General features: G+C 41.3%; 1 protein-coding gene across 1 annotated transcript; it reads left to right on the top strand.

The window, feature by feature from the left end:
• The first annotated feature begins 496 nt into the window (after nt 1–496).
• On the top strand, nt 497–23,309 carry LOC110501899 (pyridoxal kinase). Its single transcript, XM_021579756.3, has 11 exons — nt 497–1,056; nt 1,746–1,800; nt 15,120–15,224; nt 17,010–17,093; nt 17,217–17,251; nt 17,377–17,462; nt 18,398–18,443; nt 18,529–18,640; nt 18,727–18,863; nt 19,912–19,978; nt 21,731–23,309. The coding sequence occupies exons 1-11, from the start codon at nt 976–978 to the stop codon at nt 21,841–21,843; spliced, it is 921 nt and encodes a 306-aa protein (XP_021435431.2). The 5' UTR covers nt 497–975; the 3' UTR covers nt 21,844–23,309.
• Nucleotides 23,310–24,938: the final 1,629 nt, after the last annotated feature.

Raw genomic sequence — 24,938 nt, 5'->3', positions numbered from 1 at the left:
TCCATCTTCCCATCAATTTTAACCATCTTCCCTGTCCCTGCTGAAGAAAAGCAGGCCCAAACCATGATGCTGCCACCACCATGTTTGACAGTGGGGATGGTGTGTTCAGCTGTGTTGCTTTTACGCCAAACATAACGTTTTGCATTGTTGCCAAAAAGTTCAATTTTGGTTTCATCTGACCAGAGCACCTTCTTCCACATGTTTGGTGTGTCTCCCAGGTGGCTTGTGGCTGAATAATTTTTTTAAAAAGGGGCTGAATAATTTTGCACGCCCAATTTTTCAGTTTTTGATTTGTTAAAAAAGTTTGAAATATCCAATAAATGTCGTTCCACTTCATGATTGTGTCCCACTTGTTGTTGATTCTTCACAAAAAATACAGTTTTATATCTTTACGTTTGAAGCCTGAAATGTGGCAAAAGGTCGCAAAGTTCAAGGGGGCCGAATACTTTCGCAAGGCACTGTATGTTATAATCAGAGAAGTAGCAATACTGAATGTGCAGTGTACGTTAGGCTGACCCCTGCTGACAGCCAGTGGCAGTAGCAACAGCTTGCAATATAAATTAATTTCTAGTTCAAAGGACCACACTTCTGTATCCCTGCCTTTCTATTATCATGTGTTTGACTCCGACCCTATGTAAACCATGATTGAATCAGGTTGGATGTCAGTTTACATTGGGATAGTTTGTGTGAATCATTTATTTGTACTAGAAACTTAAATCATTATCCACTTTAAGGCGCCGGTGACTTTTCTTAGGTGTCCATATAGTTGCCTGCGATATTTCAGCCAGTCCGTCTTCTTGAATCGTCAATGCTGTGTCGTGTCCTTATTGTAGCCTACAGTTGAATACAGCGGGAGTTTTCGCATACGTTCGTGTTGCCTACAGGATTGTTTGCTTAGTGAGCGTCGTTAGCTCGTGCACGGAACACATCTTATTCCACAGCCCTCGTAGCTTCATTTTTAACTTCATCCTTGAAATGGAGTGTCGTGTGTTATCTATTCAGAGTCATGTTGTCAGGGGATACGTCGGGAATAAATCGGCAACATTTCCATTGCAGGTAAGAAATTAATATGTTTACGTTACTTGCTGGGCGGGGGTTTTCAATGTATGCACGTTCGACCACTCTGATCGAATAGCCTGGCTACATGCTGAGAAAGAGGAGATACAGTATCCAAGGGTTAGGAGAGATTCGCAAAACTGATTAGATTAGCAGAATTAGCTCTATTACATGGGTGCACAGTAACCTGTAGTGTATTTAGCGAATAGAAGAGATTGGAGAAGCTCTGAATAACGTTAGTCATTCAGAATAACAATAGTGCAGCCTATACTTGTCAGAGGATTTTATTTATTTATTTTATTTCACCTTTATTTAACCAGGTTGGCCAGTTGAGAACAAGTTCTCATTTACATTTGCGACCTGGCCAAGATAAGGCAAAGCAGTGCGACAAAAACACTGGTATACTGGGTATAAACACTGGGTATAAACAAACGTACAGTCAGTAACAACAATAGAAACATACAGGATACAGTGTGTCACAAGCCTCTTATAATGGCGTGTCACTTCTCTTCCACAGACTGTTCATAGTGCCTCAACCAACCATGCAGACATAATGAATCAATGCAATGGGGTTTATGTTGTTGTACTCAAATGATTGTGTGTGTTCATGAAGAAAGATATTTCATAAACCCACAAAAGTGATGCAATATTTTCAAGCATTGTTATGATTTACTTGTCTCCCCTCACAGGTGCTTGGGTTCGAAGTGGACTCCATCAACTCAGTGCAATTCTCCAATCACACAGGTGTGTGCAGTGCAGTAACTCCGTGCTAATTTTTCAATATAACATTTGACAGAAACAGCTGAGGCAACAATAGGCTATGTATAAGAAGTACACTAGAAGAAAATGTTATCAAGAATGAAATCCTATCCCACACAATTTGGTATTATGTAGGAACATTAGAAATTGTGTTGTCTTTATATTGGATAAAAGTAAAGACCATGTAGAAAATGGTACATCATAGACTACAGTTGAGGAACAACGGGAAAGTAATTCTGCTTTGAAAGCTGATAAACCCCACTTTTTGAGAAAATGGCCCTTGAATGTTTTGGTATACCTACTGGAGAGCTCTTCTTTGTCTACACTCGTTCAGCATCGTTCACACCCTCTTAAGCCTTAGCCACACGCATCTCTTCTTAGGGCTGCAATCCCGTTAACGGGTTCGATATGACAACAGCCAGTGAAAGTGCAGGGCACCAAATTCAAAACAGAAATCTCATAATTAAAATTCCTCAAACATACATGTATTTTATACTGTTTTAAAGGTAATCTTGTTGTTAATCCCACCACATTGTCTGATTTCAAATAGGCTTTACAGCGAAAGCACCACAAACGATTATGTTAGGTCACCACCAAGCCACAGAAAAATACTCATCATAAATGTAGATGAAAATACAAGTTATACACATGGAATTATAGATCTACCTCTCCTTAATGCAACCGCTGTGTCAGATTTAAAAAAACGTTATGGGAAAAAGCAAACCATGCAATAATCTGAGACAGCGCGCAGATTATGCACAATGTTGAAGTCAACAGAAACCAGAAATAACATTATAAATGATTCCCTTACCTTTGATGATCATCATCAGAATGCACTCCCAGGAATCCTAGTTCCACAATAAATGCTTGATTTGTTCGATAATGTCCGTTATTTATGTCCAAGTAGTTACTTTTGTTAGGGCTTAGGTATACAAGTCCAAATGCTCGTGCAGGTCCCGCATAACTTCGGACAAAAACTTTTAAAAGTTATATTACAGGTCTTAGAAACATTTCAAACTAAGTATAGAATCAATCTTTAGGATGTTTTTATCATAACTCTTCAATGAAGTTCCAACCGGAAAATTCATTTGTGTGTAGAAAAGCCATGGAACGCAGGTCGATATCATGTGAAATGCGCGTGACCAGGAAATGGCTCTCTGACAGTAACCTGACTCATTCAGCTCTTATTCAGCCCCACAACACAGTAGAAGCCTCATTCAAGTTTCTAAAGACGGTTTACAGTGGAAGCCCTAGGAAGTGCAACTTTATCCATATCCCACTGTGAATTCAATAGGGGCTGTTTTTTTTTTTTTTAAATCGACCAACCTCAGGTTTCTCACTTCCTGTTTGGATTTCTTCTCAGGTTTTTTTCATCCAAGCTACTCAATAGTGCCTCCGCAGCCATAAGAAGTTACGGATTCACATGTGAGGCCATGTAATAAACAGAGTGAGTAAGGTAGTGTAGTGAACAACCAAAGATTTCAAGACTAAAGACTGATTTAATACTATGACTATCGATATGTCTGTATACAGTTGTCACAGTGACATCATGATCATTGTCGGACAACAGTAGAAAAGTATAAACACTCAAATGACAGGCTGCATGACATCAGCAGTCTGGTGGTCCAAAATAGCATATCTGGTGTATTTTAACACCAATAAACCAATCAGTTTAAAAATGAATTTAGTAAATGTCAATCTAGCAAACCAGGCAACTATAAGCATCTTTCTAAACAATGTTTTGGTTCGTTTCTAGCTTGTTAAGTTAGCTAGCCAGGTCAAATAATGACCATACCGTATAGCTGACAATGCCTTAACTTTAGATCATTTGTATTCATTATTACACACAAATAAACTCACAATAAGGTCATTATTTACAAGTTAATGGCGAGATAATTCCAGAAAATAGTTTACGGTTATGAGTGTGACAAAATAAAAGCAGGGCATTGTCTCGTTGGCCTAACGTTATATCCTAATTTCACTTTGGTGACGATCATGTTATTCTTCACATTACTGTCTCTGGTAAACGCACACTATATCAAATAAAATCTACGTTTATTTTTCACATGCACATGATACAGAAGGTGTAAACAGTACAGTGACATCATAAACATTCTTTTGAAATGGTTACTTGCATAATGGAGTCTTTTGTTTACACATCTAGCTAGCTAAACAGTGAACCATAATCCCAATTCATAACATTATTATCCTGCATGAATCTACAGGTAGCTGAAACTAACCAATCATGTTCAATGTTAGCTATCTAACATTAGAGTATAACTAGCAGTACAAATGGCTCTGAGATACGAATAATATTACTACACAGATCCTACACGTAACATTAGCTAGCTAGCTAACAGTACGCTTTAACTTGCAATGAAAATACATTTCTGACCATTTTAAACCTATAATATCTGAAAATGTAGCTAGCTAGACTCTAGCTAGATGCTTCTCCCTCTCTGTCACGGATGCCATGTTTGCCCTTAGCTTGAAGATGTAATCTGGAGACAGGTGTTTTATACAACAACTTTCTGTGAGTTCTCTTTTCGACTCCTTCTGCATATTTGCAAACAAACGCATGAATTCTCCATCCCTTTATACACTGCTTCCACTGGGCATTCCACTGATTTCAAACCTCTGTCCTCCAGAAAGTGGAGAGCATTAAACACTTTTGCAGTTCTTTGTGATATCGCTCAAAAAAGCAGCATTACAAAGGATTACTTACACATACAGCGCAGCTTGTGTTATAGACAGAGGCATGCTACATGGCAGACCAATCCAAACTCATCTCTTGGCATGTCCAGCCCACTCATTTCAGCCAATCATGGCTAGCGGGAAGATTCCTGTCTTTTTCCGTGGCTAAACCAAGTAAAATCGGCATTTAATTTGTTTTATTTGTATTTTCATATGGCATACAAGTTTGTTATTAAGGCACATTATAATTTTTATTTATTTTATTTAACTAGGCAAGTCAGTTAAGAATAAATTATTATTTACAATGATGGCCTACCAAAAGGCAAAAGGCCTCCTGCAGGGATGATACATACAGAGAGCCCTAAGACAGCAACATAGCAAGGCAACACGTGACAACAACGCATGGTAGCAACACAACATGACAACAACATGGTAGCAGCACAGAACATGGTACAAACGTTATTGGGCACAGACAACAGCACAAAGGGCAAGAAGGTAGAGACAGCAATCCATCAAGTAAAGCAACCACAACTGTCAGTGAGAGTGTCCATGATAGTCTTTGAATGAAGAGATTGAGATAAAACTGTCCAGTTTGAGTGTTTGTTGAAGTTCGTTCCAGTTGCTAGCTGCAGCGAACTGAAAAGACGAGCGACCCAGGGATGTGTGTGCTTTGGGGACCTATAACAAAATGTGACTGGCAAAGTTCACATGTTCCAGAAGGCATTTCTGCCCCCCTCCCCCAAAAAACATATATGTTCAAATGCCTCCTGTGCGGTAGTGACGTGCCTAGTTTCCTTAAACGAGTCACTTATGGAATGTATCCCTGGTTGTGGGATTCTATTTGGCCCATATCAGTAGCCAATATTATCTCGGCCCACATTCAAGATTCCAGTGACTGTATTTAGTAATCACAGTGTGTAGCACTAGCCTCACCCTCTTCATTTTTGGTGAGCCCAATTGTTTTAATCCCTCCCCCCAATTTGAGGGTTTCCACCCATCTGTTGTAAAGTTCAACAGTGTTCACTCGGAGAGAAGAATTGAGCCTTTTGTGCTTATTCAAAATGTGGTTTTGGCTCTAACTAGTGCAATCCCAAAACAATTTTTCTAAAGTTAAGTCATGAAAGACAATGTTTGGAGTGAAATGATGAGGCAGTGAACTTGTACATTACCCTGCAGTCTGTAAATAATTATTATTTCGACTTTGCATTGCATGAACTCAGAGAAAGTACTTTTGTATCTGAGCAATTGCACTTACATTAAATACAGTAAGGTGTTGGAGATAGTGCTACAGTTAATGATTGATAATCTGTTAACTGTACAGAAAGAAGGGAGATACTGAAAGAAGGGAGATACTGAACTGTTAAGTAATGGGTTCATAGAGTACATGCCATTCACTCAGAGATTGAACCCTGGGATGTTTGCATTTTATCTTCTAGTTGGCTACATGATCTACGTTAGATCATGACTTGACCTCCCAATATGGGGCTTGGTAGTGGATGAAAAGTTTTTTGTTGTTGTTGCCATGAATCCTTTGATGGTGAGACGTTAAGATCAATGTCAAGTTAGGCCTACAGCCCTCAGCCCAATCTGTTTAATGGAACAAGCTAAAGAAGGAGCCCTGTTGTTCCTCTACTGTTCCTCCCCACAGCCAATGTATTAAGAATTTAAAAAACTGATATCACATTTACGTAAGTATTCAGACCCTTTACTCAGTACTTTGAAGCACCTTTTGGCAGCGATTACAACCTGGAGTCTTCTTGGGTATGACGCTACAAGCTTGGCACAACTGTATTTGGGTAGTTTCTCCCATTCTTCTCTGCAGATTCTCTCAAGCTCTGTCAGGTTGGATGGGGAGTGTCACTGAACAGCTATTTTCAAGTCTATCTAGAGATTTTCGACTGGGTTCAAATCCGGCATCTGGCTGAGCCACTCAAGGACTTGTCCCAAAGCCCCTCCTGCATTGTCTTGGCTGTGTGCTTAGGGTTGTTGTCCTGTTGGAAGGTGAACCTTCTACCCAGTCTGAGGTCCTGAGGGCTCTGGAGCAGGTTTTTGTCAAGGATCTCTCTGTACTTTGCTCTGGTCATCTTTCCCTCAATCCTGACTAGTCTGCTAGTACCTGCTGCTGAAAAACATCAACACAGCATGATGCTGCCACCACCATGCTTCACCGTAGGGATGGTGCCATGTTTCCTCCAGACGTGACGCTTGGCAGTCAGACCAGAGAATCTTGTTTCTCATGGTCTGAGAGTCCTTTAGGTGCCTTTTGGCAAACTCCAAGCGGGCTGTAATGTGCCTTTTACTGAGGATTGGCTTCCGTCTGGCCACTCTACCATAAAGGTCTGATTAGTGGAGTGCTGCAGAGTTCGTTGTACTTCTGGAAGGTTCTCTCATCTCAAGAGGTACTCTGGAGCTCTGTCTGAGTGACCATCAGGTTCTTGGTCACATCCCTAACCAAGGTCCTTCTCCCCCAATTCTCAGTTTGGCTTGGCGGCCAGATCTAGGAGTCTTGGTGGTTCCAAACTTCTTCCATTTAAGAATGATGGAGGCCACTGTGTTTTGGTACCCTTCCCCAGATCTCTTCCTTGAGACAGTCCTGTCTCAGAGCTCTACAGACAATTCCTTTGACCTCATGGCTTGGTTTTTGTCTGACATGCACTGTCAAGTGTGGAACCTTTATATAGACAGGTGTGTGCCTTTCCAAATCATGTCCAATCAGTTGAATTCACCACAGGTGGACTCCAATAAAGTTGTAGAAACAACTCAAGGATGATCAATGGAAACCGGATGCACCTGAGCTCAATTTCGAGTATCATAGCAAAGGGTCGGAATTCTTATGTAAGTAAGGTTTTCTCTTGTCATTATGGAGTCTTGTGTGTAGATTAAGGATATTTAGATAAATAATAATTTAATCCATTTTAGAAATAAGTCTAACGTAACAAAATGTGGAAAACGTCAAGTGGTCTGAATACTTTCCGAATGCACTGTATATACCAATTATTTGATGGTCCGACCGTATTCTCTCCCCTATCAACACACTTAACTTTTGGTACCAGCGAAAATGACATAGGAAAGTAGTCAAGACGACTAGCTTCATTGAGCCTCCGCCATGTACAGTTGAAGTCGGAAATTTACATACACCTTAGCCAAATAGATTTAATCTCAGTTTTTCACAATTCCTGACATTTAATCCCAGTAAACATTCCCTGTCTTAGGTCAGTTAGGATCACCACTTTATTTTAAGAATGTGAAATGTCAGAATAATAGTAGAGAGAATAATTTATTTCAGCTTTTATTTCTTTCATCAAATTCCCAGTAGGTCACAAGTTTACATACACTCAATTAGTATTTGGTAGCATTGCCTTTAAATTGTTTAACTTGGGTCAAACGTTTCGGGTAGCCTTCCACAAGCTTCCCACAATAAATTTGGTGAATTTTGGCCCATTCCTCCTGACAGAGCTGGTGTAACTGAGTCAGGTTTGTAGGCCTCCTTGCTCGCACACACTTTTCAGTTCTGCCCACAGATTTTCTATGGGATTGAGGTCAGGGCTTTGTGATGGCCACTCCAATACCTTGACTTTGAGGTCCTTAATCCATTTTGCCATAACTTTGGAATTATGCTTGGGGTCATTGTCCATTTGGAAGACCCATTTGTGACCAAGCTTTAACTTCCTGAGTGATGTCTTGAGATGTTGCTTCAATATATCCACATAATTTTACTGATGATGATACCATCTATTTTGTGAAGTGCACCAGTCCCTTCTGCAGCAAAGCACCCCCACATCATGATGCTGCCACCTCCGTGCTTCACGGTTGGGATGATGTTCTTCGGCTTGCAAGTCTCCCCCTTTTTCCTCCAAACATAACGATGGTCATTATGGCCAAACAGTTCAATATTTGTTTCGTCAGAAAAGTACGATCTTTTTCCCCATGTGCAGTTGCAAACCGTAGTCTGGCTTTTTTATGGCGGTTTTGGAACCGTGGCTTCTTCCTTGCTAAGCGGCCTTTCAGGTTATGTCGATATCGAACTTGTTTTACTGTGGATATAGATACTTTTGTACCTGTTTCCTCCAGCATCTTCACAAGGTCCTTTGCTGTTGTTCTGGGATTGATTTCCACTTTTCGCACCAAAGTACGTTCATCTCTAGAAGACAGAACGCGTCTCCTTCCTGAGTGTTATGATGGCTGCGTGGTCCCATGGTGTTTATGCTTGCATACTATTGTTTGTACAGATGAACATGGTACCTTCAGGCGTTTGGAAATTGCTCCCAAGGATGAACCAGACTTGTGGAGATCTACACATTTTTTTCTGAGGTCTTGGCTGAGTTCTGATTTTTCCATGATGTCAAGCAAAGATGCACTGAGTTTGAAGGTAGGCCTTGAAATACATCCACAGGTACACCTCCAATTGACTGAAATTATGTCAATTAGCCTATCAGAAGCTTCTAAAGCCATGACATCATTTTCTGGAATTTTCCAAGCTGTTTAAAGGCACAGTCAACTTAGTGTTATTAAACTTCTGACCCACTGGAATTGTGATACAGTGAAATAATCTGTCTGTAAACAGTTGTTGGAAAAATTACTTGTCATGCACAAAGTAGATGTCCTAACCGACTTGCCAATACATTTGTGGAGAGGTTGAAAAACAAGTTTTAATGTCTCCAACCTAAGTGTATGTAAACTTCCGACTTCAACTGTATATCTCACTAGATCAGGATTTTTAAGACTCCATATATCCACTAGTTCCCTTATAGCCATCATATTCAGGATTTCCTAAAGTGCATAAGGGTGATAGTTTGAAGTGGGATTTCCTTTACTGTCCATTGAGGTATTTAAAACCGTATTATAATCTCCCACCATAATAATAGTCTTATGTTGCTTGAAGGCTTTATACATTATTAAATATATTTTCAAATAAGTGTGGATCATCATTATTTGAACGGTATAGATTAATGAGCCAAATCTGTTTATGGTCCAATAACATATTTAAAATAATCTATTCATCTTGCAGATTGTTTTGAACAATTTGCACATTCGGATCAAAATGATTGTTAATTAATATCATCATCTGTTTTGAGTTTCTTTGCCCGTGGGAGAGGTATGTTTCACCTCCCCCAGTCCTTTCTCCACAACTTCATCTAAAATAGTTGAATGACTTTCCTGTAAACAATAGACATTTATATTCCTTCTCTTTTAGCCAGGTAAATTCTGATAATAAGAAAAGACTATCTGCTAACCCATTACAATTATAACTGTCTATTATTTATTTCACCATTTACTATAATGATATAGAAGTTTCAATTGTATTTATCATGATATTTGTTATTACTTTAATAAAAATAACTATAGTGATATTACCATAGCTATACCATGGTATTCACACTGCTACTGAGTAAACCTCCAATTGTTCTCCACTATTCCAACCTCTAACCCCCCCCCCCCCCCCCCCCCCCCATCCCAAGTTGGATTGTCGTCCCAGTGACTGGCATACCATCCTTGTCCACCTGGATCCCAGGGCCTTCGAGAGATTGGGACCCATCCTTTATGAAGAGCGCACACAGTGCCACCCACCGAACAGAATTAACTGCCAAAAGCATTTCCAACACAGTCATCTCGATTGTATTGCATACAGTTATTTAAAAAATATATATATGCACTACCAGTCAAGTTTGGACACACCTACTCATTCAAGGGTTTTTCTTAATTTATATTTTTACTATTTTCTACATTGTAGAATAATAGTGAAGACATCAAAAACTATGAAATAACACATATGGAATCATGTAGTAACCAAAAAAAAAAAGTGTTAAACAAATCAAAATATATTTTAGATTCTTCAAAGTAGTGTTGATGTTACTCTTCAACCCCAAAGCAAATCAGGGGGCGGAAAATAGGTTTATTCAAAGAGAACAAATCATGCGGGAGGTAGATGGTAGATGTTCATGCTCCCCTGTCCTCAGTGATTCTCTCCACAGAACAAAGGGACAGTTTCATGACCAATTAGAATTCCTAGAATTAGAATACTACATATGTGTTATTTCATAGTTTGTCTTTACTATTATTCTACAATATAGTAAAAATACAAATTTAAGAAAAACCCTTGAATGAGTAGCTATATCCAGATGTTTGACTGGTACTGTGTGTATATATAAAAAAATCTTGCATATCTTATCTTATTTCCACAATTAACTAATAATATGCCTCATAATGTTGGCAGTTCATTCGAAAGATTGTTACCTATAACCAGGATTGTTACCTATAACCAGGATTGTTACCTATAACCAGGATTGTTACCTATAACCAGGATTGTTACCTATAACCAGGATTGTTACCTATAACCAGGATTGTTACCTATAACCAGGATTGTTACCTATAACCAGGATTGTTACCTATAACCAGGATTGGCATGACAAATTACATTTGGCAAGCAAATATTATTTCGGCAAACAATTATTGTGATTCATCCTGTATTGTTCCTAACATCATTACCCTTAGCAACAGATGTGGGATACACACACAAACACTCCCTGCCCTTCCCCCTCAAACAACCACAAGCTCAGATGTTCAACAGATGTTCCATCCCCAGGCCAATTCAAGAGAAGACTTGATGTGCGAATGCATATACAGTTGTAGTTGCTTGAGAAGGCATGCTAGAATGGTGAGATTTGATTAATCAATCTCAAGTTCTAGCTGATGGCGCTCACACACACACACTGGTCCCCTGTTGTGACCATTTTCCCAAGCCTCTCTGTGCAGTCAGACCTTATGATTATTTTGTGCCACTAGGGACACAATAATTTGCCCCTTCTCTGATTGTCCGAGTGTGACCCACTCCCCATGGGTTACTGCAGCTAGTGTTGCCAGCACTGACACTACCAGGGTGGGGGGCACCCCACCGGAATCCCCACCTGCTAGGTATAAGGTCATCAAGGTTCTCATTAGCAGCTTTGAGAAATTCCTCATTATGCTCACCCATCAGGGGGCTTTGGCTTTGTTGTACCAACCCTGCCAGGCAGGCTCAGACTCTTGAGAGCTAAGTACTGCTTTAGTGGGTCTCTGACAGCGTTTATCTTTCTGTCTTGGCTGCATATACTTGCAGTAGGCCTATAAAGCAGATAAGGATTTCTCCTTCGTGTATGGGTCGCTCAGGTGGGTGACGAGGGTACAGGCCTGGGGACCGCTCCATCATGATAAGACAAATAAATAAACTTTATTTATAATCTATTTTTAAATGTATATCCCATATCGGCACAACATTAAAAGCTCTCTCTGTCACAACTCCTGCTCGCAGACACACATGGGCTCTGGCATTTGCAACCATTTTCTTTTTTCACTCACTTAACTCCAGACTTTTCCAAACACAAAAACACACACCCCACCTTCCATCACAATATACCCACATACTGTGACTTCTTCTGTCCTCTGTTTGCTGTTTTTATCCCTACCATGCTGATTCCTACCTCATTTCAGGCATTTAAGTACTTTGTTTTCCTGTTCCTTATATTTGAAGATTTATTATTTCAATAATTATCCTTTCTTCTAATGCTGTCTTTTATTTATTTATAAATACTATGAATAGAAAGTCAAATATGATTTATTTGACAACATTCCCTATCTTAAATGGTATAGTGTATTTGTGACTCGTTTCAGGAAACTCTGCGTATGTTGCCCGTCACTACTTTTATATGTATGTATGAATGTAAACTTAATTTCTTTTATCAAAATGTGTTTTTTTTTGGGGGGGGGGGGCAGAAATGTCTCCTGGAACATGTGAACTTTCATGTGCCTTATTAATAACAAACTTGTATGCCATATGTAAATACCAATAAAAAATTGTTAAATTACGAGCCTAGCCACGAAAAAAGTGACGCAACCTTCCCGCTAGCCGTGGCTGACAAAATAAGTGGTCTGGACATGCCGAGAGATGAGTTCGGATTGGTCTGCCATGTAGGTAATCCTTTCTAACACTGACTTTTTTTTTTAAAGATATCATGTAGTAGAACTGTATAAGTGTTGCTCTCCACTTTCTGGAGGACCGAGTTTTGAAATCAGTGGAATTAGAGTATGATAGCTAAGGAGATGGAGAACATTCTGGCGTTTGATTGCAAATATGCAGATGGAGTCGAAAAGAGAACACACACAAGGCTTGTATAAAACACCTCTCTCCAGATTACATCTTCAAACTAAGGGCAACCATGGCATCTGCACATCAGCACAGCTACAGTCACAAATGCCATGGATAACATAAAAACTGCCTAACCAGCTCTACTAGAGTGAGTAAAATGGTCACAGTGAGCTGTCCTCTCATTTGTGTCTGGAAGTAGCTGGCAAGCTAGCCAACATTAGCCAGTTAGATTGGGTGCTTGACTGCTGCTGTTAGGTCAGAACACTCGGATCAACCCTACTCCTCAGCCAGAGCATCCAGTGTGCGCTCTGAACACTCCAAGAGTGAAACGCTCTGAATTTACAAATTAAATTTACCGGTTTATACTACGGGTGTGTTAGTAAATGTATTTTTTTCTCCATTGTCACATGTTTTTAAGTACTCGTTTCGAGGCTCTCCTTTAAGTCTTTACTGACACTGTTCAAGTATGCCCAATTTGATCATTTATTGACTTTAGCAGGTGGGTTTCCACTCTTACCGTACCAGGTGGTGAAAATCATTAGTGTCTGATGAGGAATCTCGTAGTTTTCACATGGAGTTTGGTTCTGTTTTTTTTTTTTTCATGGTTCCTCTCAGACATGTTTTGACCTCAACTGCTTCCGTAATATTTATCAATTAACTTCTCTAGCCTTGTACATTTTGGGGGGTTGTTATCCAGCTTGAATATTATTGCCAGGAGTAAATGGTGTAGTGCTACTATTTAGTTTGTTTTAGAGATGATGAATATTGAGATGTCTCATGAGGCATTCTGTACTGCCATCTTCAGTCCGCCATCACATCTGGGATGGTTGCATTTTAACTATTAGTAGGCTACATTATCAATGTTAAATAATGACTTGACCTCCCAATGTGGGGCTTGGTAGCTGATGAAAGGGCAAAATGTTCTGCCATGAATCCTTTCATGGTGAGAAGATCGATATCAAGTTAGGCCTACAGCCCTCAGCCCAATCTGTTTAATGGAACAAGCTATAGGAGCCCTGTTGTTCCTCTACTTTTCCTTTTCACCCCAGAAGTCCCCCTTATCTCTCTGTTCTTGGATCTGGGCCAAAGGGGCCTCCACTAAACTCAGTGGGAAGCCTGTGTGTTTCTTGGCTGAAACATTTATTTTTCCCCTCATGCATTCTTAATGCTGGAATGTCTCTTCATGATTCAACAAAATAGGCCTAGCTTGTGGTCACCATATTTGTTATCTTGCACACAGTGTAGTTAGTATCTAATTTGATAGTTCAGTGAGTTGCTCTCCTGTCTGTTTAATGTTTTATAGAGTTATCCGGTTATCTGGCTGAAGTGAAACCTGAATGTGTGTCAGTGAGTTCACTACCTACAGGGAGGACTAACAGAAAGATGTTGGGGAGGACTAACAGAAAGATGTTGGGGAGGACTAACAGAAAGATGTTGGGTAGGACAAGGAAGGAGTGATATTGTGGGATAAAAGCAGACAGACATTTTGTAGCCCAAACACTTCACTTTGGCCTCAATAAGGTCTGCTCAAACCTAGATTCCTTTGTGTGCAAATCACTTATTGCCATCAACAAGTGATTTGGGTAGTGGTGTAAGTGCAGCATTTTCTTGGAGTTTCACCCCACTGTGTCCCCTCCCTGTCACAAACGCTAGCACAGGCACTCTACACACGTACATGTTGTATTGTAGATATATAGTGGTGTAATAATATTACATGATGTAATGTTTTATTTTATGTGATGTAGCTGCCTTGGCAGCATTTTCATGGGAATCCCTAATAAATACAAATGACTGACCAACTGTTTAAGTCCTAGGGGGTGCTCATATTAACTATAATTTCCATTAAAATGTGTTCAACTCATGTTCAGGGTTAGAAGTGAATAAACACATTCCTTAGACGTTTGAACTTTGAAACCCGAGACTGTATTATTTTTGCCCCAGCAGGGGGTTTATTAGAATTGTTTAGAGATTAGATTCGTTGCTGGGCCTGTTTCTTGGCTTGTTTTCTTCAATGAGCTGCTATGTCCTCAGCCCAATGTCAAAGGGAGAGATGCTAGTGAATGATTGATGCACGTAAATGAATGTCTAACAATGGAGATTGTAATCAGTCTTCCTCTGTCAGCATGTTTGATTGTCTCTCAGCCTCTTTATCTCTCCCACAAATCTACCAAATCCATACCTGAATAACTGCTTGCTGACTTCTACTTCACGTTGCCTGCTGCTGGTCATAAGAAGAACTGATCACATACAGACGATATATTGATTGATGACTGAGAGATCAGTTTTTCCATAATTACCTCAGCAACCAAATCTACCTCTGGAATTCCTTACAAAAAACATCTTGCCAACTTACCAGTCTACACTCTCCCTCCATAAACAACAGCCCCCTTTGAAAATAGCAGGCATCGGCAGACTTAAGTCTGTTGAGTATGCTTTATGTCTTAAGGTGATCCCTCACCTCTGACACTTAACCTCTCTTGTTTCCAAGGTTACGCTCACTGGAAAGGGCAAGTGCTGACGGCAGAGGAGCTTAACGTTCTCTATGAGGGTATCAAACTCAACAACGTCAACCATTATGACTACATCCTCACGGGTGAGACTGTTTCTATTGTCAATAAGGTTCTGCCATTTATAAGCAGTTTTGTAAAATAACATTTCTAGGATAGTATGTATGATTGTTATGGCTGTGTTGATATTTAACCCCCTAAGGTCGATGGCCGCACCCCCGCGGAAATCAAATTAGTTTAATACAAACAAATTCCCGTAAAAATGTTTGTTTTTTTGCATTGGATGCGCCTCAATCCACCACATCCGCCTATGTTGCCCTTCCGCACCTGCGGTGACAGAGCTAGAGTAGTGTTTGTCAGACCATGAGACATCCCGAAAACCGGTCTTCTCACAAAGTCATCTGTAGCATCTTAATGGTTTGGCCCAGAAAATATAATGAACCCAAACATGATGGTGTTCTCCGTTTTGCTCTGACGCCCACAAGCGTCTTGGGACTCGTCTGAAGTCGGTACAGCCGATCTGCCAACTTCTGTCTGTAAGGTACGAACAGTTTGGGCTACACATTAATATGACCCCCTCGGTGCAAAGGTGAGACTCACGAACACATTGTTTTGCTCTAGTATGCCCACAGGCCTCACAAGATTTGTCTGATGGTGAACATATGCCAGTTCAAAACATAAATGGAAGTATAAATGGAGACTGTTTAGTATGGGATTAAGGTCTGGGGAGTTTCCTGGCCATGGACCCAAAATATCGATGTTTTGTTCCCCGAGCCACTTAGTTATCACTTTTGCCTTATGGCAAGGTGCTCCATCATGCTGGAAAGGCATTGTTCGTCACCAAACTGTACCTGGATGTTTGGGAGAAGTTGCTCTCAGAGGATGTGTTGGTACCATTCTTTATTCATGGCTTGTTCTTAGGCAGAATTGTGAGTGAGCCCACTCCCTTGGCTGAGAAGCAACCCCACACATGAATGGTCTCAGGATGCTTTACTGTTGGCATGACACAGGACTGATGGTAGCGCTCACCTTGTCTTCTCCGGACAAGCAATCGGAAAGGGGATTCATCAGAGAAAATGACTTTACCCCAGTCCTAAGCAGTCCAATCCCTGTAATTTTTGCAGAATTTCAGTCTGTCCCTGATGTTTTTCCTGGAGATTAGTGGCTTCTTTGCTGCCCTTCTTGACACCAGGCCATCTTCCAAAAGTCTTCGCCTCACTGTGCGTGCAGATACTAGGCCCCTTTAGTTCCAGTGAAGGGAAATCTTAACGCTACAGCATACAGTGACATTCTAGATGATTTTGTGCCTTTCCTGTTTCATCATGACAATGCCCCTTTGCACAAAGCGAGGTCCATACAGAAATGGTTTGTCGAGATCGGTGGGGAAGAACTTGACTGGTCTGCACAGAGCCCTAAACTCAACCCCATCAAACACCTTAGGGATGAATTGGAATGCTGACTGTTAGCCGATCCTAACCGCCCAACATCAGTGCCCAACCTCACTAATGCTCATGCCTCAATGGAAGCAAGTCCCCGCAGCAATGTTCCAACATCTAGTGGAAAGCCTTCCCAGAAGAGTGGCTGTTATAGCAGCAAAGGGGGGACCAACTCCATATTAATTCCCATGATTATGGAATGAGATGTAGTGTAGCAGTAAGGACAAATATAATTTGTCATCAAATAAGAATTATTATTACTATTATAAAAAAAAAAATTGTTACTTCAAGGGATCTTAAAATTCCAAATCGCCCAGCTTAGACTCTTACGGGTAAACCTATGCTCTGTAAAGATTGGAATACGTTTATTTATTTTTTAAAGTTTACACATGAGGTTTGTGACCTTTGTGTAACTCAGATCTCTTCTTCCCCAAGGGTACACCAGGGACACCTCTTTCTTAGAGACAGTGGTGGACATTGTTCAAGAGCTGAAGAGGTTGAATCCCAAACTGGTATATGGTGAGTAACTATTGCTACACAGATGTGTATCCCATACACTGTAGCTACGCTCAGCAAGGTTGTGGATGGGATGTAGAGCTTGGGTGTGAGTGTATTCTATATTTTCTTTCTTTGTGTTATCAGTGTGTGATCCAGTGATGGGAGACCAAGGCTCTATGGTTAGTATCCATGCTTCTATAGCACTTTTTATTATAGATTTATCCATGTGTATAGTCCATTCTTATTATTATTGTTCTAGTCCTGTTCAAACCAACCATGAACATTCTACCCTCTTCTTTTCCAGTATGTCCCTGAGAATATACTGCCTGTTTACAAAGACAAAGTCGTAGCAGTGGCTGATATCCTCACACCCAACCAGTTTGAGGCTGAGTGAGTACAGTGACTGATATCCTCACACCAACCAGTTTGAGGCTGAGTGAGTACAGTGACTGATATCCTCACACCCGACCAGTTTGAGGCTGAGTGAGTACAGTGACTGATATCCTCACACCCAACCAGTTTGAGGCCGAGTGAGTACAGTGACTGATATCCTCACACCCAACCAGTTTGAGGCTGAGTGAGTACAGTAACTTATATCCTCACAACCGACCAGTTTGAGGCAGTGTGAGTACAGTGGCTACTAGGATACATCGGGTTACATGCATTAAGTTGCTAAGTGCTACACAACATGTCATAATGTAGCTGTTACAGTAATGGGACCATCAATGCTTACTACAGTCGTACTACCTCAGAGAAAAACTTGGTTGCTGTTCTTAGCCCTTTGTAAAGTGAAGTAGTAAGGCCCAAGGGGGTGTGGTATATGGCCCATATACCACGGCTAAGGGCTGTTCTTATGCACGACTCAATGTGGAGTACCTGGATACAGTCCTTGTATGGAATGCTGACCACAGACATGGTATGTTGCCCATATCCCACAAGTCCCACGAGGGGCCTTATTGCTGTTATAAACTGGTTTCCAACGTAAGTAGACATTTTTTTTTGTCATGCCCATGGTATGCGGTCTGATATACCACAACTTTCAGCCAATCCGCATTCAGGGCTCAAAGCACCCAGTTTATAATAACTCTTATAGGTCACAAACTCTTTCTTCCCTAATGTTTTATTCATAAAGCAGCAGACCAAACCTTTCCCCAACCCTTTAAGGGAACTGTGTCCTGGTTTATGTATTCAGAATCGCACATAGCTTGACTTGATTTGCCTGCAAAATACACCCTCTGGACTAATGTGAATTACAATGGGCATGTGTGCAAGTATGTCTAGCACTTCTGTGCCTGTACTGTAACCTCTCTGAGTGTGTCTCTTAGGCTGCTGACGGGGAGGACGATCAGCACAGAAAAAGACGCTCTTGACGTGGGTTCCATTGTCCATTATAGAGCTATTACACATGATGATGGTTTTAATCTTGACTTATAATGAAGGCTTCTTGCCCTCTCAGGTGATGGAGCTGCTCCATCAGATGGGTCCTGATACGGTGGTCCTCACCAGCACAGACCTGACCTCTCCTCATGGGGACCAGTTCCTGGTGGCCCTTGGGAGCCAGAAAATGGGTAAGGCAAGGGCTGGGAGGGAGGGGGAAAGTTTAACTTGCCAACATGTTAAAGGGTAACAGACTCCTACTGTGTCCTTTCCTCAGTTAGGACAGATGGGAGCAAGTCCACCCAGAAGATTCGTATTGAGATGCCCAAGGTGGATGCAGTGTTTGTGGGCACGGGGGACCTGTTCACTGCCATGCTCCTTGCCTGGAGCCACCACCACCCCAATGACCTGAAGGTCAGTAATACCCCCAGCAGGGGGTTTATTAGAATTGTTTAGAGATTAGATTCGTTGCTGGGCCTGTTTCTTGCTCAGTTGTGAATGGCTTGTTTTCTTCAATGAGCTGCTATGTCCTCAGCCCAATGTCAAAGGGAGAGATGCTAGTGAATGATTGATGCACGTAACTGAATGTCTAACAATGGAGATTGTAATCAGTCTTCCTCTGTCAGCATGTTTGATTGTCTCTCCCAACAATGTACCAAATCCAAACCCTGAGTAACTGCTTGCTGACTTCTACTTCACGTTGACCCCTGCTGGTCATAAGAAGAACTGATGAGACTATATTGATTGACTGAGATCAGTGTTTCTATAATTACCTCAGCATCCAAATCTGCCTCTGGTATTCCTTAAAAAACATCTTGCCAATTTACCAGTCCCACACTCTCCCTCCATAAACAACAGCCCCCTTTGTTGTTGGAACTTTTTATTCAGGATAATAGCAGGCATCGGCAGACCTATCAATCTGTTGAGTATGCTTTAGGTCTTAAGGTGATCCCTCACCTCTGACCCTTAACCTCTCTTGTTTCCAAGGCTATGCTAGTTGGAAAAGGCAAGTGCTGATGGCAGAGGAGCTTAACATTCTCTATGAGCATATCAAACTCCACAACATAAAAATGTCAGTTTTAAGATAGAGATGTTTTTTTTGTGCATTGGATGGGTATCAATCCGCCTATGTCACCCTTCCGCATCTGTGGTGAAAGGTGATAGAGCTGGATAGGTCAGACTACGAGACATCCCGAAAAAACAGTCTTCTCACAAAATCATCTGTAGTGTCCGAACGGCTTGGCATAGAAAATATTATGACCTCTCTTCGGAAAGATGAGACTCTCACGAACACGATGGTGTTCTCTGTTTTGCTTTAACTACCTGAAGGTCAGTAATACAGGGGACTGGGGAGGTTATCAATGCAGAGATAAAAACCAAGCTACATTATCCTTAATAATGTAATACATGTGGTTTGATCCATGGACTAGCCTATCTTTTCTAAGATACATGTCTCTCTTAGGCTGCCTGTGAGAAGACTGTCTCAGTCCTGCACCATGTTATCAAGAGGACCATCACCTATGCCAACGGTGAGATGATATACAAGTCTCTACTTGCCTGTTTGTATGACTGTCTAATCTACACAACAAACGCAACATGCAACATTTGAAGATTTTACTGAGTTCCAGATCATAAAGAAATCGGTCAATTGAAATAAATGAATTAGGCCCTGATCTATGGCTTTCACATGACTGGGAATACAGATACGCATCTGTTGGTCACAAATACCTTCAAAAAAAAAAAAAAGGTAGGGGCGTGGATCAGAAAACCAGTCAGTATCTGGTGTGACCACCATTTGCCTCATGTAGCACGACATATCCTTCACGCTGTTGATTGTGGCCTTTGGAATGTTGTCCCACTCCTCTTCAATGACTGTGCAAAGTTGCTGGATATTGGCAGGAACTGGAACACACTGTTGTACACGTCAATCCAGAGCGTCCCAAACGTGCTCAATAGGTGACATGTCTGGTGAGTATGCAGGCCACTGAAGAACTGGGACATTTACAGCTTTCAGGAATTGTGTACAGATCCTTGCGACATGAGGTGATGGCGGCAGACGAATGGCACGACAATGGGCCTCAGGATCTCGTCACGGTAACTCTGTGCATTCCAATTGCCATTGATAAAATGCAATTGTGTTCGTGGTCCATAGCTTATGCCTGCCCATACCATAACCCCACCGCCACCATGGGGCACTCTGTTCTCAACGTCAGCAAACTGCTCGCCCACACGACGCCATGCACGCTGTCTGCCATCTGCCCGGTACAGTTGAAACCGGGATACATCCTTAAAGATCTTACTTCTCCAGCGTTCCAGTGAAAAGAGAAAGGGGGATACCTCGTCAGTTGTACAACTGAATGCCTTCAGCTGAAATGTGTCTTCCGCATTTAAGCCACATCTGAATCAGAGAGGTGTGGGGGGCTGCCTTAATCGACATCCACGCCATCAGTGCCCAGGGAACTGTGGGTAACTGCCTTGCTGAGGGGCAGAATGACATGTTTTTACCTTGTCAGGTCGGGGACTTGATCCAGCATCCTTTCGGTTACTGGCCCAACGCTCCTACCCGCCAGGCTACCTGCCGCCCCCCGTGGCCATTGAAGGAGAGCATTTGCTCACTGAAGTCGGTTATGACGCTGAACTACAGTCTGGTCAAGACCCTGGGAAGAACGATGAGCAAGCACATGAGCTTCCCTGAGACGGTTTCTGACTGTTTGTGCAGAAATCCTTCGGTTGTGCAAACCCAGTTTCATCAGCAGTCTTGGTGGCTGGTCTCAGACGATCCCGCAGGTGAAGAAGCTGGATGCTGAGGTCCTGAGCTGGCGTGGTTACACGTGGTCTGCAGTTGTGAGGCTGGTTGGACGTACTGCCAAATTCTCCAAAACGACGGAGGCGGCCTATGGTAGAGAAATGAATTACATTCTCTGGCAACAGCTCTGGTGGACATTCCTGCAGTCAGCATGCCAATTGCACACTCCCCCCAAAACTTAAGACATCTTTGACATTGTGTTATGACACAACTACACATTTTAGTGGCTTTTTATTGTCCCCAGCACAAGTAGCACCTGTGTAATCTGTCAGGTTCGGTGGATTATCTTGGCAAAGGAAAAATGCTCACTAATGTAAACAAATTTGTGCTCAACATTTGAGAGCTTTTTGTGCGTATGAAACATTTGGGGGATTTTTTAAAAATGTTCATTTCATGGGACCAAGTCTTTTTACATGTTGCGCTTTATATTTTTGTTCAGTGTATATTCCAGTCTAACATCTCTCCTCTCCATCAGAGATGGCCGGCCCTGGCAAGAGACCCAACCCTGCTCAGTTGGAGTTGAGGATGGTCCAGAGCAAAAAAGACATTGAGGACCCGGACATCGTAGTGGAGGCCACCATCTTATAACACCCAACGCCTCGTAAATAGACATATAGGACTTTTACATCATGAGGTGTCATCTTGCCTTATAGGATCTTGTAGAGAGCACTGTTTTCATGATAGACATCACACTATTTGGCCTGCACACCACACACACACTTACTTAGTCACTGCCGTGTGTCTTTACTATGACCCGAGCATTGTCACCCATTTGAAAACATAGATGGTCTTAGAGCAGGGTTGTTTAACTTTTCTCAGCTTGAGATCCAGTTGAGAAATTGACCGTCCTTCCGTGACCCAATTAATCCTCTAACGACCCAAATTAAGAATAGTGTGTGATTTTTATAGATGTATTCTCATAACCCACAACCCACCTCTCACATTACCCAGGGCCTACTTTGGGTCCCGATCCATAGTTTCAGAAACCCTATCTTAAGAGGAACACACACAGGTTGTGGATATTACCATACATCAGAATAGTGAAGTGACTGTATGGATTGGCCCTCAATACGGCATAGGTATTTTCATGGGCCCTGAATTTCCCCTGACAATGTGAGCTGACCAGGAAAATCTCTGCGCTTCGGTTATGGGTTGGTGATACATCATAGGCTTTTATCAGATCCAGTGACGCATTATATTTGTGCTACCATGAAGCATGTCATGCAGTACTAATCCACGTTTGATCATCAGATTTTCAATTGTCCATTTTTTTAAGATATTTTAGGCAGAAAGTATAATATTTCATAGATTGACAATTGTACGTTTTTGTTTTCATACTTTTTAATGATGTGAATGATACATACATGTATTGGACTATTAATGTACTTTGTCCTAATAATAATGCTTGTCATTCTTAAATGTCTTAACACATTTCTAACTGAGGTAACAATATTTGCACAGATAAACATGTTTGTTATTAATGTTAATCATTGAATGCTTTTCATGGTCTTGATTGTCTTACTATTTTCATATCGTTACTAGAACACAGGCCTGTGTTGGTATGAAAAAGTAACATTTGGCCTTAGTGGAGTCGTTTAGAAGAATACCGTTGTTGAATGTTTTCTATCTATGCCTGCAAAGGTCATGAAATAAATATTTATTATACAATGTTAGAAAGATAAGTGCCAAAGCTGAAGCTCTGATAAATGATGATGAATAATAAAATATTTTAATTAAACCCACCGGTCTCTGTAGTTGGGCCTCTATGCCTCATGTTCCTGTTGCTATGTGTCCCTTGAGTGGGATTACAGTGAGATCAGTAGTGTTCTGTTCTACAGTCCTATTAGAGAGTGTGAATAGGAGCAGGCTTTAGCTTCGTTTTGCACTATTAATTGATGCCACAGGTATTGGTGCCTGGAAATGAATGATTTATGCCACCAGTGAGTCTCTATTTTCTATATTATTTTGTTTGTGCTTATACTAATGGAAATGACGATGCCACAAAAGGTGAATGTTGGAGATGAAATAAATTGGAGGAATATTACAGAGAATCATTTTACCGTCTGGGTGGGGGCCTGTATTCTGGTGAGATTATAGGGTCAGGTTTCACAGCATCATAGTTCGCTGCACTAATCCCAATGTGGATAGCCTGCAACGACCCAAATAAACAGGCACGCCAAGTAAAGACGATCACTCTGCCTTGTCAAGGGAACTCCAACCAAAATGACGAGTCATGCTTTTTGATTGGGGTGTCTGCCCAGCAACAACACTGTCTGTAGTTACACCACCAACACCTGAGCCCCACTGGATGTAGAGGAGGTTGTGGTTAGTTACAGTAACCAGCAGAGGGCCTCTGAGACACAGTTATCTCCCTGATCCATCCCTTGCTACTCAGGCCTGGACTGTACAGAGGACCATCAATAATCATAAGGGGATAGCATGAATCTTGACTGTGGCTAACAATGAAGCAATACAATGCAACATTCCCAGAATTGTCTTTTAAAAAGTCTCTCTCCATTTGTCTGTATCTGAACTGCTGTGTCTCAGTTCATGGGAACTGCTAAATGATAGGGACCGGACAGGAAGTTTGATATCTTCTCTGCTCTTTCTTTTGAGGGAGGGATGGTGCTCTCTAGTGATGGGTCGTCGATGCTTGTCACCATTGCTTTTTATTTACACTAGATGACTGACGTGGCGCTGTTTTAAGCCACCGTGCCTCCATCTTGGCACTCTGCCATTGTAAAATAATATTTTGTAAGCTGTCGAAATGCATCTATTCATGTATACATTTGTTTTTGCCACTTTTATTCTATTACAGACACCTTAAAGCATAATTTTAAATTATATGTGAGATAAACAAAAATAGATAAACATATCTTTTTTTTTTAAGTTCTGTTACTTTCCCCCCTACTAAAAAATAAATAATAATAATTAAATACATGTAGTTTCATTTAGTTTTTTTCCCCTCTGGTTGCACATGTGACATGCTGGTAAAAATGTGGTAAAACTGATTTAAGTTTGCCTGCATTAAAGTCCCCGGCCACTAGGAGCGCCACTTCTGGATGAACATTTTCTTGTTTGCTTATGGCCTTATAGAGTTGGTTGAGTGCGGTCTTAGTGCCAGCATCGGTCTGTGGTGGTAAATAGATGGCTACGAATAATATAGATGAGAACTCTCTTGGTAGATAGTGTGGTCTACAGCTTATCATAAGGTACTCTACCTCAGGTGAGCAATACCTCGAGACTTCTTTCATATTAGACATTGCGCACCAGCTGTTATTGACAAAAAGACACACCCCCACCCCTCGACTTACCAGACGTAGCTTCTCTGTTCTGCAGAAATGCTCACTAACAGGGATGCAAACAAATTTGTGCACAAAATTTAAGATAAATACGCTTTTTGTGTGTATGGACAATTTCTGGGATCATTTATTTCAGCTCATCAAACATGGGACCAACACTTTACATGTTGCGTTTAGATTTTTGTTCAGTATACATTGATTTGCTTTGGAATGTCTAGCCAGCGTATTATGATAGCTAGCTAGATGTTGGTTTAGATAAACAAATGTAGCTCGCTAGCTAGTTAGCTAAGTTAGCTACGTTACCGCTGCTCGAGTTCTTAGCAAGGTAACCGATTAAATGTTGCCCCAGCAGCCTGTGCTTGCTTGTAGTTTGCACATCCA

This window comes from Oncorhynchus mykiss, chromosome 22, assembly GCF_057628025.1.
Source record: "Oncorhynchus mykiss isolate SJ-2025 chromosome 22, ASM5762802v1, whole genome shotgun sequence".
Classification (NCBI taxonomy): domain Eukaryota; kingdom Metazoa; phylum Chordata; class Actinopteri; order Salmoniformes; family Salmonidae; genus Oncorhynchus; species Oncorhynchus mykiss.
This window is presented reverse-complemented; position numbering and strand designations above follow the sequence as displayed.

What these genes read in the sequence shown, in the direction of transcription:
- LOC110501899 (XM_021579756.3), top strand. Translation starts at nt 976, where the DNA reads ATGGAGTGTCGTGTGTTATCTATTCAGAGTCATGTTGTCAGGGGATAC. An exon ending in CGGCAACATTTCCATTGCAG is followed by an intron (nt 1,057 to 1,745) that starts GTAAGAAATTAA and finishes CTCCCCTCACAG; the next exon opens with GTGCTTGGGTTCGAAGTGGA. An exon ending in CCTTGGGAGCCAGAAAATGG is followed by an intron (nt 18,641 to 18,726) that starts GTAAGGCAAGGG and finishes TCCTTTCCTCAG; the next exon opens with TTAGGACAGATGGGAGCAAG.